The 15852-nt window shown below is 46.1% G+C and overlaps 1 protein-coding gene across 3 annotated transcripts in view; it reads right to left on the reverse strand.

Moving 5' to 3' along the window:
• Positions 1-15852, reverse strand: part of NT5C2 (5'-nucleotidase, cytosolic II) — a 67213-nt gene that overhangs the window by 49428 nt on the left and 1933 nt on the right. Inside the window, exon 1 of one of the 3 annotated variants that reach the window (XM_074592470.1) lies at positions 13003-13527. The exons of 1 other annotated variant lie outside the window; for it this stretch is intronic. In XM_074592470.1, the coding sequence (XP_074448571.1) occupies positions 13003-13330 (328 nt within the window). In that variant the 5' untranslated portion in view covers positions 13331-13527. Of the gene's footprint in view, positions 1-13002; positions 13528-15852 lie in introns of those variants that run through there. One more of the 3 variants, XM_074592476.1, reaches the window with a different exon arrangement.

A 15852-nucleotide genomic window follows, 5' to 3' on the forward strand; every position in this document is an offset into this window, starting at 1 on the left:
AACAGTAACTCATGGGTTATTTCTCAATGGGTAAAGTATGAGAGGGGAGAGTGCTACTCATGTGGGTTATTATAGGATTTAATTTAATTTCAGGCTGAATTTTATCTCTGTCGTAAAACCAGATGCTAAAGTAATGGCTATATATCAAATATGTTGTAAAATATATTTAAACAAACCCTGCTTATTTTACATGGATTTTTTTATCAGACTACTTCTACTGACAACCATACCCACAGAGTTGCTGCACAGCACGTAGAGCTCCAGTAATAATCCAGGACCCAAACGCATTAGACACACTAAAAAACATGGACAGATAAACTTAAGAGTTTCTTCAGGTGACCATCCATTCCTATCCAAGGAGTTCTATTCATTCAGGAACCCCAAGGAGCACTAGTTATTTAAAATATTTTAAGCATTATTTAATTATCATCAATTTTATGGATGGTTAGAAAGGAATTTGGAAAACTGTGAAACCCAAAGTGCAACTCTATGAGGAGCAAACCTCAAATCTGACCCCCTCTGAGTACCATGAGACCATCCATTCTCCTCATTTATCTGTAACTGAGTTTACTGCCTTGAAACGGGAACCACAAATTCTCCAGTGAGCTAATTAGCATATTTTCTAGCTTCTATATACCTCATGCTTCTCAATATTTCCTGCAGAATTACCATTTTAGTTGTTTCTAACATACTGCTTCTTACACAAACAGTTTGTTAGAGATAATGCTGGTTCTCCACTTCTCTAAGTCTAGTGTGCCCCGTATTGTCCCACCGCTAGAAAAAAAGGAAGACTTCAGGAATGTGAGACTTGATCCAGAAGAGCAAGAGCTATGCCACAGAGAAGAATCAGCAAACATGAGCGCTTAAGGAAACGCTGCAACTGCAGGTCAAATACGATCCTTGGATGTACAAGGCTACCAAGCAGGACTCCATCTGCCTATATGTCACTGCTACAAGCACTGCTGGAAAAGTGTCTTCAGCCAGCTGTCCCCATTCAAGAACGATACTGATTATATTGAGGAAGGAATAAAGCTGTGAAAGAGAGTAAAGCTGGAGTGGAAGATTGCCAAATTACAGAGAGCGGCTCTGCAGGTGATTTGAATGTAGTCTAGAAGCATTTATGCACAGGAAAGCAGCGTGACTGCGGAGGGCTCTCAGTCTAGCAATGACAGAACAAGAGCCCATGACTGGAAATTAAATAAATCCACACAAAAAATATTAACAGAGAGGACAGTTCATTATGAAACAACAAATGTCCAAAGTAGTTTTTCCATCACCAGAGGGCTCTAAATGAAGGGGAGGGGGATGATATTTAAATCAGCCTTTTTTTCACAGAGTCAAGAATTAATACTGCAGAAAAGTCACAGAGCAGGTCAGTCAAACTCAGTATCATGCCTCAGGTGACTGTTTCTCATCTTATAAATCAATGTATCAGTGAACAAAAGGCTGAGGCACAAGCAAAATCGTAAAGAAACCTCCAGAGAGAAGCTTCACCTGGGGAGAAGGTGAATGGCCAAACAAAGGCTCTTCTGAGCCAACACGGGCATGAACTGTGCACCCTAACAGCCCAGGGAAACTCGCTTCCTTGGGAAAAGGTCTTCAGCAGCCTGCAGCAGCCTCTGCTGTGGAGGTTCCCAGACTGATGTCCAACTGAGCGCATGCCAACAGCAAGCATGAACCTGGCTAAGAGATGTTCTCACTGCTTTTTGTTTCCAGCTGTTAAATTCCAGTAAAAAACACGTAAGATAATTCAAGTATTTTACACTGTTTTCCCGTAAGCAACTGCTCTGGTTGCACAGGGTCTCAAAAGATTAAAAACTAGAGATTAATTTGATCCCTCTGCTGTAATACAGTCTACCCTAAAGAAAATATTTAAGAGTTCCTATGTATTTGCTTTAGCTGAAAATCGTGAGGCAAGCTTTGATGCAAATGCTCACCACAACAGGAATTCACTGCTTGACGGATACCTGCAAATACTGGTATATTGCTAAAAAGATGAAGCATGACAGAGTGCTAGCCGAGCTGCAGGTTAACACAAACAGCACAAAAGGCAGAAATGTCAGCATGGAAGTGAACACCCTGAATTCTCCAAATCGGAAAGGAAAGTAAAGATAAACTTTTCTATTCCAACTCTGTTCTTTTACATCAGAACAATCTGAAGCATCTTTAGTAACAATCTTGCTAGCAAGAATTGACAGATATAATCCCTGGCTACTCAGCAGCCAGAGCGTTGCTCCCCCTTCTCAAAGGAGACCAATGGTCTCCTCTGTCCCCTTCAGCTTGTTACCTCTAAGTAACGCTCTTGGTGTTCAAACCTGTGCGAGGATCTATTACCAACTCAGGACAGCTGAACACCTCTGTGTGAGTTAACAGTTCCCAAAGAGAGAGAACAAGATGAGGCGTGCCATCCCCGGAGACAGAACTGGAAAGCCATCCTTCCACATACCAATTTCGAACCAAGGAACAACTGCCACTGTAACCTGCTATTAAGGATTATACAACAGTAGCTCTTTTGGCAGCAGATCACGGTGTTTCAAAACAATGATGCTTTTCATTAGATTCCACTGTGTTTCAGGAAGCAAATACAGACTTAACGGGCCTTTCCAGAAGCGCAGTAGCAACCGACAAAGTATTTGAGATGCACAATTCCGATCAGTAGCACAGTCATTCCGAAAGCATGCAACTGGGTCAGCTTGGATAACACAAACAGCCAAAAGTCCTCTTTATCTTCTAAACACTGAAGGTGAGGAAGGACATTTTTATTGGCTTTCCTTACTGACTGTTAACAAAACCCTCTTGTCTCTAAAGATCATGGTCCCTGCTTCATTAATATTTTATAGAAAAAGCAAAGATACTGAAAGCTTATTCTGGCTTTTTTCTAATCTTTGAAAGTAAACAGAAGAATAAGGATGATTTTTTTAAAGACACTCCTTTAAAGACACCCTCTTCCATTCTGGATGGGCCCTCTCTACGTGTTTATGGGCTACATAAACAGATGTGACAGCAGAATCAGCATCTGAACTAACTCCACAGGCTGGAAACATGACTTCACGTGTCCCTCCAGCCTTGGCTGAAAGAGGTCCCTGCTCAGCCCAGGTGCAGACTGCCAGCTGGCTGGTCAGCCTGAGTCCCAGGGCTCTGGACACAACACTTGCCAAGGGACGTGCTGCTGAGTAAAGAAGCTGGCATACTTGAACTGGGGAACACTGGCTCCTCCTTCATAAAAAAAAGCTACTGAAAATAAATACTGAGATCAACAGCTGAAGACGATCCGGCAATTCTCAGAGCTGCTCTGTCAAAACCAGTGAGAACTTTTTTTTCCTGCTAAGAGTTTTCTTCCCCAGCGCCATTGCCCTCTCCTCCCACCTCCTTTACGGAAAAAGCTTAGCAAATCCTCATATACTAACTTGGTCTCTCTTCCTTTTGAGATCTTATCCACCAATAACAGGCAGATCATTGACAAATAAACCCATCTTTCCAAAAGAAGAAGGATGAGCTGAGGACTATGGAACTAAGCCTGGCAAAGGAGAGAAAGCTTTAATACCTAGCAAGGCTACAGACTCATATGCAAAACTAGGCCAGTTTTCAAGTTGCTGTTTGTCCACAAAACACAAACGAGATAAAATAATGATACTCCTCAGCTATCAAGTGCACTAGGAAGATAAATACAGGGATCATTTAGTAAAGAGGATCTTGATTCTCAGTTATCCTAACATATAGGGCACCACATGCACACTAACCTACTACTGATTTCATGGGCTTCCTGCTTTTGTCCTTAATAATGGTTATCCATCTCTCTTCCAAGAAGCCTTCCCTGAGGCTGATCTAGCCTTTCACATGAGAACAGCAAGAGTCTTCTGCTTCCATGCTCGACTCATCAAAATCGCTCCTGGGCTGGCTGTAACGCTCTCCTGAAGTGCTCACAAAGGCCAGAAGTACAACTCTCTCCTCCCCAGGTGCCCCTCACCTGAGCCACGCAGAAAGCTTCTTTCTCCCCAAACCAGAGGTTGGACGTGTACTTATCACTGATCATAGAGATCAGAAAGGCGCATACCCAAAACCTTTCCTGCACTCTGTTCTTAGCAAGCAGTTCCACACAGCAGCTCCTGGCCGATGAGAAGCAAGCTACACAGACCTACCAACTGAGCAAGCACAAAGATGTAAAATCTGGGAACACGAAGTCTGTAGGTGTCTGGAAGTGCTCTTACGGTGTGAAGTTCCCCTCCACATACAGAGCACAATTCATTCCTTTTCTGACCTGTTTTTTTAATCAGAGGCAAACGTAGTAATTATAGTCTGCCTGATTACAAATGAAATTACAAGTCTGTCCTCAGGGCACAATGGTGTCCCCACCTAAGTGTTATCAGCCCCCAAATCTCATTTAATCTTGACAGATGTGTAGTACCAAGTCACCACTGCAGGAAACTCTACAAGTAAATTAATTTTACAAATACTTTCCCTGCAGTATTCCCATGCTGTTCCAAAACACTGCTAATTCATGCCGTATTTGTTATGCAACAGAATTCATCAGTAAAATAACTGAACATCTATGATGACTTTGAACTTCTGCTAAGTCTCTGGCTTCTCTTTGATAACCTAACTGTCTCAGCTTTATCAAGTGATACCAAGGGCCTACATTATACTGTTTTCCAACTGTATCAACTTATTTTCTTCAGAAACTTTTTACTACCCCGTCCAAGCCAAACACAAACTACCAAGTTCATTTGAAGAAAACAAAGTCATCTTTCCATGGTCCCTTCAGCCCACCATTCTTAATAGGTTAAATCAGTCCCGCTGACATAGGAGACTGTTCTCAGGCAGGAGCTGACGAGGACACACAGAGTGCTCTCTCTGTACTTGTCTCAGCACAGAGGGTGCTCAGAGGGAACACAGATGAAGTGACAGACGTACTCCATTAGCTGTGACCTGGAAGAAACCTGTCAGCCTGAAAGGTGAGAGAACATTAACAAACAACTAAGAAGCCATCGTCAGCAGGTCCCCGTTATCCCAAAATCAGCGCCAAGAGCTGCTAACAGTGAACCTTCCCTCCGGCCAGGACTTCTCAAGTATCTTGTCGGTGTATAGTTGAAGACTCATTCAACAGGGCAGTCTTGCGCTCCTGCTGCGGATGAGCCAACAGCTCGAATCTCCTAAGTTCTGAGACACCTTTAAAATTGTCTGTCCCAAGCAGAGTAGTACGACAGCCCTGATACACTGAGAAAGATTTCTTTTTCAGCACGTTACCTGACCTACTGTAGCTGGTAGGAAAAAAGCTGACAATGCGCTCAGCCAGCACAAAGCCTCCTGTGCAGCCACAGAAATGCCTCCTTCTAATGGCTTTCAAAACAGCAATTGAAAAATATTCCAGCCTGCCTTTGAGCATCACAACGCGGGAAGACAGTTCTCTACATGTCCTAACCTTTCCAATATTTGTTCCTGACCCCACCAGCACGCATCGATTTATGAGGACTGAAAGTGCTTTTTACTACTGTCTTTGTTAATATCTACTCACTACATGTCTGTGAAGAAAAACGAGTGGTAGATGAGTAAAAGATTGTTAGTTTTTCATCATCTGTTCCCTCCTGATTGCTCAAGTTTAGCAAGCAGGGTTTTTTGGTCTTGGCTCATAAAACTGCCAGTGCAATATTACAAGAGAAGTTACAATACACGTAAAAGAAGAGGTTAAGAACCTACCTAGCCTATTATCATGTGAAAAAAAAATAGGAAAGGTTAGCTTACAAACGTGTTTTTAACAAACTCTTAGAAAGGCCACAGTGTTATTTCCCTGCGTCAGAAGTGACAAAGTCCCCAAATTATTGAAGGCTACGGATGGATATTTCATCTCAGATCGCAGCAAGTAAAGCTCTTTCCAATTTGTATACAATTTGCTCATAAAATATCACACACATCTGCTGACAATTCCAGCACTGACATTTTTTAACATACTCACTCTCTATAAAATCATCCCATTTCAACACCACTATAAGGAGGATACTAATAAATGCCAGAACACGTGTGAGACACATTCCGCTCAGGATGTTTGCAGTCACCAAGTGGTTAATGGTACAGGCAAGCTAATGCCTTCTAGAGGCTAAACTCATATTATTAACTAAAAAGGACTTAGCAGAAGATCGTCTGGTATGCTAGTCACTGCTTAGCAGCGACGCATTCGTGTAGCACGAGCATGCTGAAGAATAGGGAAGATGGGTTTTGTGTCTAATTACTTGACGCACTCACAGCTTTAGGTAGCAAATGCTCATTTTTATCATTTTTCCCTAGCAGAACTCTATGCATCCCTGTCAGCTGCTTTTGATTACAGGTGGAAAAGGTCCGCTGACCCGTTCTCCCTTCAGAGAGACCCTTTTCATGTGTTTGTACTTCCCTTTAGGCAATGTTTTATTTTCCTTTTTTTAACAAAGGAAAACAATGTGGAAATGCAGCATCCCAAAACACCGAAAGACTCAAAACAGGCACTGCCTTGCTGACCTGCCCTTCATCACTGGTGCACCAACTGACTGATGCTTGCAATGTGAAGCGGAAAATGAAATCTGACTCCTGCCTCAGTTTCCAGACAGCAGAACTAACAGATAATTTACCAGTCTGGCTTGATTCTATGTTAAATTCCTCTTTCCAGCTTCACTCGGCCACTTGTATTCAACGATGGGAAAGCTACAGGAACTGAACTGGAAGAGCAGTTTCCAGGGTCAGCCTCAAGCTAAATGGTGCTCAGAGCACCTGCAATTTATGTTCAACTGACCAAGTTTTTTCTTTAGGGAATGAACTCATCCTGACCTAAAAGCATACACAGAGAATAGTAATATAAAAGTGGAACTGAACAAGCAATGAAAAAGAAACAACTGCACAGCTATTATGGGTATCTGTTCTTAAAAGGTGTGAGTGAATACTGCACAGGATGTCAGAAACGACATAATTTAACCAGGACACTCGGGCCCAAATCTTGCAGCCCTTTCTTGTGACTTCAAAGGACATATATGTCTTTGCATAGTCTTGAAATCGGATTGCTTTGTAATATCCAAAAAGGTGACTTGAAAAGATCAGAAAGAAACACCTGAAATACCTTTGCCAATATGTTCAGCTCTTCTTTTTTTGGGAAAAAGGTCTCTCATATGGAGAAAGCAAAGGAAATCAACATCTAAAAGATTATTTCTTTTTAATTGCAACTGGCTCTCCTTATTGACTTGCAAAATTACCTAAGCAGCCTGATGTTTACTAGCACTTACTCTTAGATGTTATTATTGGTAATTGCTGTGTTGCGATTACAAAGCACCGGCGTAAATCTCAGCATCTCTTCATGTTTCTGTGGGCAGAACATTCACACGCTCTTCTCTGGCCCCATGTTCCTAATTATTTGCTGTGCATGCCCATGTGCAACTCATCACCAACTGAATCAACCCAAACACCATCTGAATTCAGCGGCTCTGGAGATTTTAGTATGCTTTATGCTAAACCATCAGCCTTCTCTCTTTTGAATTTACCTTCCTTCCTAGGTTATTTTAGAAGCCTATTAGATATACGCCATGGCCAGATGGACTACATTTGACGCAAATACTAAGAGGAGCATGATCCAAGTAGTAAAATATGAGTTGATTCCCACCCACAGCTACCATTCTCCAAAGGAGATAAGGAATACTGATTTTAGCAGCAAACACTGCCTGAACAGCTAAATGCTTCCTCCTGAACCCAGGGTACACAGCTGGGATGCAGCTGTTGCTACCGCAGCGGTGCAGGCAGCAGCTGCTGCCAGGGGAAAGGCAGCAGCTCACACAAGAAAGGGACAACCCACCCAGAAGGTCCCACAATCCAGATCCGGCCACCACAACTGCCAAAGCTGGACCACCCCAGTTGGAAAGTATTTTGGGGAAGTGTACCTTCCTGGAGGGTTCAGCGAGAATTTGCTTCCTGAAAATCTAGCAAGAACATATCTTAAGTGTTTTATGTATTATGCCAATGTTAACAGGGAGAACTACAAGGCCTGGGTCAAAGCCAGCTAATCCAAAGGGCTGCTCTTAAGTAAACAGTGGAAAACCACCCTGCTTTAGAGCCTCCTGCAGAAACCCATACAGGAAATCTCTGTTTTACCCTTTCCTCTGCACCAATTGTGCCAAGTAAGGTTAAATGATAACCTTGTAGCAAGCATACATACAAAATAGTAAGTCTTTGTTTGAAAATATCTAGAAGGCAGCTGGGAGCTGTGAATACTCTGTAACTAAATTAAGCTAAGTTTGGACCACATAATGACTTCAAGGAACCTTTGTTTTTAAATAAATCCCTTGTGGTGAAAAGAGCCAGAATGGTAGTTTTGGAGACCAAAACTGCCTCCTCCTTACTAACAGGATGGGTACAACACAAGAGTACTAGAGCACGTTGTTCCCACATATTTGTTTCTACTAACTTACTTCACTTTGGAGCCACCTTCAAATCTCAAAAAAATCAGATCTCCTTGGGTCTCCTTTTCTTCTTCCATCCACCTACAGAAGCTGTGCCCACACATCCTTTAATTTCAAAAGAGAAACCAACAAGTTGCTCACGTCCTAGCACCATTTCTATAGGTATCTAATTACTGCGACTCCTGCTCTCCACATTTAATGGACTCACATCTTTGCAGATTTTAGAGCAGTTTTAGCTGGTATGATGCACAGGGTAAAAACCCACTTGTTGTCTTGCTTACGTGTTAAGAGAAGGTACCATGCAGATAGTCACAGTGGGGTTTCCAACCTCCGCAGTTTAGTCAGAACTTTATCTCTATGAAACTACCAAAAAAGGGCTGGCTGTGCTGGTAAATCCCGCAGCAGGTATTCATGCCCAGAGGATGATAAGCTAAGGTCACCAGCAGGACACAAGTTTAGCCTCCACCATCCTGTACCAGACTTGAAAAAGTGACAGGACTGAGAGGGCTGGTGCAGAACCATCCACTACTCCTACCTTTAGGGACGCAGCTGTCCTGGTGTCCTGGTTTGAGGACAAACCAGGACACCAGGAAGTAAGAGCAAACCTGCTTTTGACCTTACAGTAAGGTGCACGCACCGTTACACGTTCAGGTAGTAGTAAGATTCGACACGGGCTGCTGTGTGGTTTTTCAGGCTGTATTACTCAGGCTTTCTTCTTGATCTCGTGCTGTCATATAAAAAAAATTTATTTCTCCTAATATGGCTTCATAGAGGCAGGTCTCCCAAGCACCTTTTTAGCCCTGCAAACACATGCATGAGACTTATGTAGGCGGGTTTAGATTATCAATTGTTTACAGTGACTACCTTAAATACCTGTGCAACTTTTTCCAGATGTTGCTTAAGGCCTATTTACTGTACGTTAAGTTCTATTTGTTGTGCATGCTGGATTCTCTCTGTGGTTGCGTTAAGAAAGCAGACTCATGTTATACATGCTCTCTCTACGCAGAGTACACAGTCCAAGGTTTTAGGAACCATTCCAGTTAAGGAGTCATAATGATTAAAAAGCAAAATACAGCTCATTGCTATGAGCATCATAACCATGACATATAATAATAATTTCTTTAGTAGCACAAAACAGACATTCTACAATAGGAAATATTTATATGAATGTGCACTTTGGAGATGCTCAAAGAATAAAATATGCTTCAGCACAGAATAGCCAACTTTTAGAGACTCCGATCATGGACATTTCAAATATAATTTCAAATGGTATTTGTGCTGCTGACACTATAAATAAAATTTAAAAAGTAGACGCAGTACAGACAATAAGTGAAGAACTCCCATGCACTGACTTGGTAACATATCTCATCCCAAACACATCCCAAAGAGCAAGACAAGGCTTCCACTCCCAGGCACATTCTGTTCAGTTTTCCGTCCTATTATTCTCACTGCTAAAAAAGCCACAGCTGTTTTATATCAGGACACCCAGCGTTCGTGAGCCACCCCGAGGCAAGGACACGGCATAGAGCAGGCACTGCGAACTCATCCCAAGGTACACCACTCAGGCTGTCCTCTGCTGACGTGTACCGCTGTCCTCAGTTTCCCTTGGGGTAGAGCTGAAGTGCCTTGCTCTCTTCATGGTTTACGCTGGATGGCATTACAAATATTTCTTATCCTGAGGCGATTAGTTACTGAGGTGTTCTTTTAAAGGAGTGAAGACAAGGCATGGCCCTGCCAAACAGCAAGCCAGTTCCTATGACAACTTTCCACTGCAGCCTGGCTGGAGACCATTAATCCACCTTCCCCAGGCCAAGCAGCTTCTACATGGTAACGTCACTTTGGGTCATTACAGACCTCTGTAGGATTTTCACCAGCAGCCAAGCAATGCCAGGTTGCGTGGTACTGAACCACCCAGATCCCACAGCACTCCCTAATTTCAAATTCCCACAAAAGAATGGGTTCACTGATTGCGACTGCCTGACTCCACTTTTGTCTCTTGCCCAAGATTTCCAGGGCAGGGCTGCAGTCAGCTCTTCTTCCTGCACCTCCCTGCGAGTCGGAATCTGCAATTCCAGTAGGATTCAAAGGCTGCAAATCATCTCGGTTTGTCCTGGAGCACCTATTCTGCAGCCAGCCTAGGGCCATCCCTAGATAACAGCTCACACTGCAAGCTAACCACCCATCTATCAGTTTTTAACTGAAGCATTATTTTATTAAGCTGAACTGCAAATAACAGGAATGATGTGAGCAAATAAACCTATCTGCTTTTTCAGTAAGCATCAGTTAAACATCAGATTTTAATAGCTTGCTTCCCTTTTAGATACAAAAATAATAAACTTGTGTATTTTTAAAGAAAATAAAACACTCCTTTCAGTGTTTCCCAAAGAGTACAATACCACAGTGTTTACCAGTAAACACCACACTAAAGTTTCTGTTTTTTCAAAAACAAACATTCCCCTGGAAGTAGAAAAAAAAAATGTCTAGGATAAATATTTCTACTGATTTTAGGAAGGGTCTATTAACTTTCAATTCAAGCTGTATTAGAAATCAAACATGACAAGGAGTAACAATTCAAGGGGGGTTTATTATCATAATTATTATTAAAAACGGCCTACAAACTGGAAATTTGCCTGGGAAAGTTTTGGCTGGCATCTGATTTTTGCTAGCGCATATCCTAGAAACAGCGTATAACACTAATGCTACCAATGCAAATATACTCACAGGCTGTTAATTTCAAACCTCAGCTGAAAACATTTCTCCCATTCTTAGAATTTTTCTCCCCATTTATCTCTGCAATTGTACTTAATTCAATGGAGCACTTTAAATGTAATTCGGTGGTGCATTCTGCCATACAATTTGTTTGAATGACGCTATACAGAGTAAAGGTTGTATTGTACTATATAATGAAACTACGTCTATGCTTGAACAAACTCCAACTGCTGTTAATCAAACCAGCAAGCTCCTGAATGATCTTTTTGGACTCCAGACTAATGGCAATAGATTATTTTAAATAGTAGTCCTACTCTAAAATATGTTTAGGTTGACAGGGGCCGACAAGGGCTGTGACAGACTTCCAGCGCTGAGCTGACTGGTTTGCAAGTGAAACACCAGGGTTTTTCCTCACTGCCAGAACTACAAATTCAGCACATGAACCAAAGATCAAAATGTAGTCTTGAGTTTTGTTTCTGGTTTTCAATAAAACCATGTAGCACCCGGAAGGACCTGAAAATCTTCATATTTTCAATTTATTCACTAGTGACAAATAAGTATATGGATCAATACAATATATTTCAGCCAGTGACAAGATATTATTCTAAACAGACACAGGGGAATATTTGGATAGGTAAGAGGGGGACATTTCTAAGCGACTACTTAGAAAGCATTTTGCAATCTTTGAGGTTTAAACGGTAAATCTTCCACAGCTTAAAAAAAAAATAATCTTTTAAACCATACGTGATTATGCCTTAGGAGGAATGTTCTCAAGACCACGCCAGAGAGGATCCTCAGTATCCAGCTTGGCAGTCTTTAGAAACACTAGCAAGGGAATAAACTTAAGGGTTTCATAATCTCAGCAGTTCCAGGAATTTTTAAAACTGCCTGTGCTACAAGAAACAGTACTGCCCTATTAAGTCATCTAGTCTATCAGAAACCAATGAAGGTTTGTTTCCGCCACACATTTTGCAACGTTATTTTTGGCACAAACGGAGCAATTAAAAAAAAACAAACATAAGCAAATATGAGCAAAGCAGTTTTGCCTTGGTTTTTTTTTTTTTATTTATTTATCTGATGCCTCGGTCCTGTCTTTAGGTTATCAGCTCAAGCCTGATATAGCGGGATTGCCAAGAGCAACTCAAACGAAACAGAGCAGTGACAATGAACCCTCGCCCGGATGCAAGGCTGTCCGGGAAGCGTTCTCCCCAGCGCCGGCATCAGCCTTTCTTTCCTCAGCGAAGAGGATCACCCCTACCCACCTCCCCAGCCGGTGTGGCGGCTACCCCGGAGGGAAGCTGCGAGCTGGAAGGTGCCGCCGGGACCCCTCCGGTCCACGTGGGGCGGAAGGCGGAAACGAACAGAGCGGGTGCTGGCCCCAAACCTCCGAAACGCCTTCCCGCGGGCTCCTTCTCCTCAGAGGGGGCCCGTGCGGGGTGGGCTGAGGTAACCCGGGGGCCGCCCCGCGTAGGACGGGCTGGGGAGGCATCAGGGGTTCCCGGGGCACAGCGGCCGGTCAGGGCAGGGGGGCAACCGGGCCCCAGGGAAACGGCAGAGCCGGCGGGCGCTGTCGCCGAGGGGATCCCCTCACCGCCAGAAGGGGAAGCGCCGGCGGCGGCCACCCGGGCTCCACTCGCTGCCCCTCCCCTCCTCAACCCCGGGCCGCGACGGCGAACAGACACCACCACCCCCCGCCCTTCCCGGGCTGTGCGCCTGAGGGGAGCGGGCAGGGGGAGCGGGGAGGGGGAGCGGGGAGGGGGCGCTCCCCCCCACCCCCAAACGGTCCCCCCACAACGGTCGCCGCCAACGGTCGCCGCCGGGCGCCCGGCGCGCGCACGCGCACCCGCACGCGCGCACTGCCCCCGCGCGCCCGGGCCGCTCTCACCTCCTGCCGCGCTCGGAAGAACTACCCCGCACGACTGCCGCAGCGGCGGGGCGGCGGCACTGCGCAGGCGCCGCCCGCGCCCCGCCCCTCCCGCCGGCAGGGAGCGGGGAGAGTGTGCCAGCCCGGCGCTCAGCCGCACAGCGGCGGCGGCAGGGAGCGGCGGCAATGTGCTAACCCGCGGAACAGCCGCACAGACACCCCCGCCACACACTCCCAAAAACATCTCCTCCCATGGTCTGGCATCGCTCCGGCCTCCGACCCCACACCCGGCCCCGCACACCCCGCATGCCTGAGCCCCCACAGTTCTGTCAGCCGGCCTCAGCGCCATGGCAAGCCATGCTGCCTGAAGGAGCCAGAGCTTTGGTTAAAATAATGCAATTAATTACTGATTTTTGGGGGGAGTGCGTCTGCAGCGCAGGCTGGGGCGAGAGGGGCCGGGGTGTGTCCCATCCACCGTGGGACAGGTGACGAGGAGGTCCCAGGGAGCGGCTGCGAGTGACGTGGGAGGTGATGGCGGGGGGCTTGGGGAAGCTGGCCATGGCGGCAGGAGGAGGGGGGTCCTTGCCTGCCCATCCCGAGCAAAGGTCCGCTGCCACTAACAAGCACAGGCCTGTCCCCATCACACCTGCAGGCATGGCGGTCTGGGCTGGAAAGGCTCAGGGGATGGTTGTGCAGAGCAAAAAATATCCATGGGTGCATTCCCAATTGTACCACGCTGGGCCAGCACCGCCCCAAAAAGTGCCAGGCAAAAAAAAAATATTTTGGCAAAACAAGCCTCTCTTTTTCTGCCTGTTCTTCCTGACCCCAGAGGCCTGGAAAAGGCCGCAGTCCCAGCAGCGTCCTGGCCACCTGGGGGTGGTCCCTGCCAGTGACAAGGATGATGGCAGCCATTTGCCTGCCCCAACTCACCCTGGGCCCAGGAGGCTCTGACAAACCTCCGGCACACGGGTCCAGTCTCCCTTCCTGCACCTCGGTGGTGGTCGGAGGCCGGGAATGCCTCCCCTCCTCCATCAGCAGCTTTTCCGGCCCTGCCACCACGCTGCTTCCTTTATCTCCCCAAGGACGCTTCCCTCGGCTTTCCCCACCACCCTCTGCTCTGCTCCGGGTGATAAGGCGCTGCCACCGCCCTCCGCAGCACGGGGACACAATTGGCCCATCATGGTCTCTGGGCTCCGTGAGCCTCACTCCATCACCTCGCCAAGGGAAGCACACAACGGCACCAGCCGTTAACACATGCTGTTTGTTCTGGCTAAAGCATAGCCTGTTTTCAGCATCAAGCCCACGGCCGGGCGGCATTACCCGCCTGGAAAGTTCATCTTACACCTCCCAGTGCCCTGGGACACCTCATGGCACCTGTGCCGGGCACTCAAGTGAGGGGTTCACTTGGAGATGCGTCCACCTGTATTCGGGAGCTCATTTCCATGCACCCATCCATATCCCTTTTTCAGGGAGTGTAGCAATAGGGTGAGGGGTAATGGTTTTAAACTGAAAGAGGGTAGGTTTAGATTAGATATTAGGAAGAAAATCTTTACTTTGAGGCTGGTGAGACACTGGCACAGGTTGCCCAGGGAAGTTGTGGATGCCCCATCCCTGGAGGTGTTCAAGGCCAGGCTGGATGGGGCTTTGAGCGGCCTGGTCTAGTGGGAGGTGTCCCTGCCCATGGCAGGGGGCTTGGAACTAGGTGATCTTTAAGGTCCCTTCCAACTCTAACCATTCTGTGATTCTATGATTCTATCCTCGTCATGGGGCCCATCCTGGACTGTCTGTCTGTCTGTGTGTTGGCGCAACTTTCCGACACACCAGAAGATGCACTGAAGCCAATAAGGATGACTAAAAGTGTGAAACGGCTTTTCTATGAAGGAAAATTAAATTGACAAAAATCCTTCAGCCTAGGAAAGAGACTGAGGGGGCTAAGGCAGAGGTCTGCAAAATCCTGCCCAGGGAGGTAGGTGGGAAGGAACCGTGTCCCAGCTCTTCCACCGTGTCCCACAAGCCAGGAACACGGAATAAAATTAGCTGGCAGCAACTCTAAAGTACAAAGAAAGATGATACGGCCGGCGCATTATCAAACTGTGGATTACAGAGCCCGGTGGCATCCAGGACATGAACTTGCACTGATTAGATAAGGGCCAGCAAACACAGGGATGTGACTGCTGCCCGGGGAGCCCCAGAGCCACAGACAGCCAGAACCAGACAATTATTCCAGGGAAGCATAAATCTGCCCCTGCCAGAAACAAACTGCTGAGTTAGGGGGACTCAGTACAGCTATTTTCCTATTTTTATTAGTGGTTTTGTGTGTGCACAGTTCAGTGGATACATCCTTCTTTCTTTTATATGTGTTTATAACATATACGTTTTCTCCCTGATTTTGCTGCGCTTACCCACAGAGCTCTCCCTCCCACAGGGGGTCAGACTCGCCTGTGCTGCAGGAGATCTGGCAGCAGCCTCCCAGGACACACTTGGATCTGCCTTTTTCTCAGCACCAGGAAGCATTTCCCATCTCAGGCAGATGCCACTGTGAAGCCGGGAGGTGAAACACCTACCCAGCGCATTAGTTTAATGGACTGTGCTGGAAACCAGCCAGAAGGTGGGTGTCCCATTGCTGTGTGTGCACAGCTCAGAGGATGGATTTTTCCTCTGAATCACAAGCCCAGGCATATTACAGCTTGGGAGATAAATTGTTTAACGAGCCGCATCAGCAGGCGGCTGCTGTGCGGAGTGGATCACGGAGTTCTAAGGGCTCCTCCTGCTGTCTCACAGGCATTGATTTTCGAAGGAACTGGGAGGTATGGAAAGGTCCTTGGCAACCCATTGGGTTTCAGTAGTGCAATTCTTAGCTATGGAACTGTT

This window comes from Larus michahellis, chromosome 6 (assembly GCF_964199755.1).
Source record: "Larus michahellis chromosome 6, bLarMic1.1, whole genome shotgun sequence".
NCBI lineage: Eukaryota > Metazoa > Chordata > Aves > Charadriiformes > Laridae > Larus > Larus michahellis.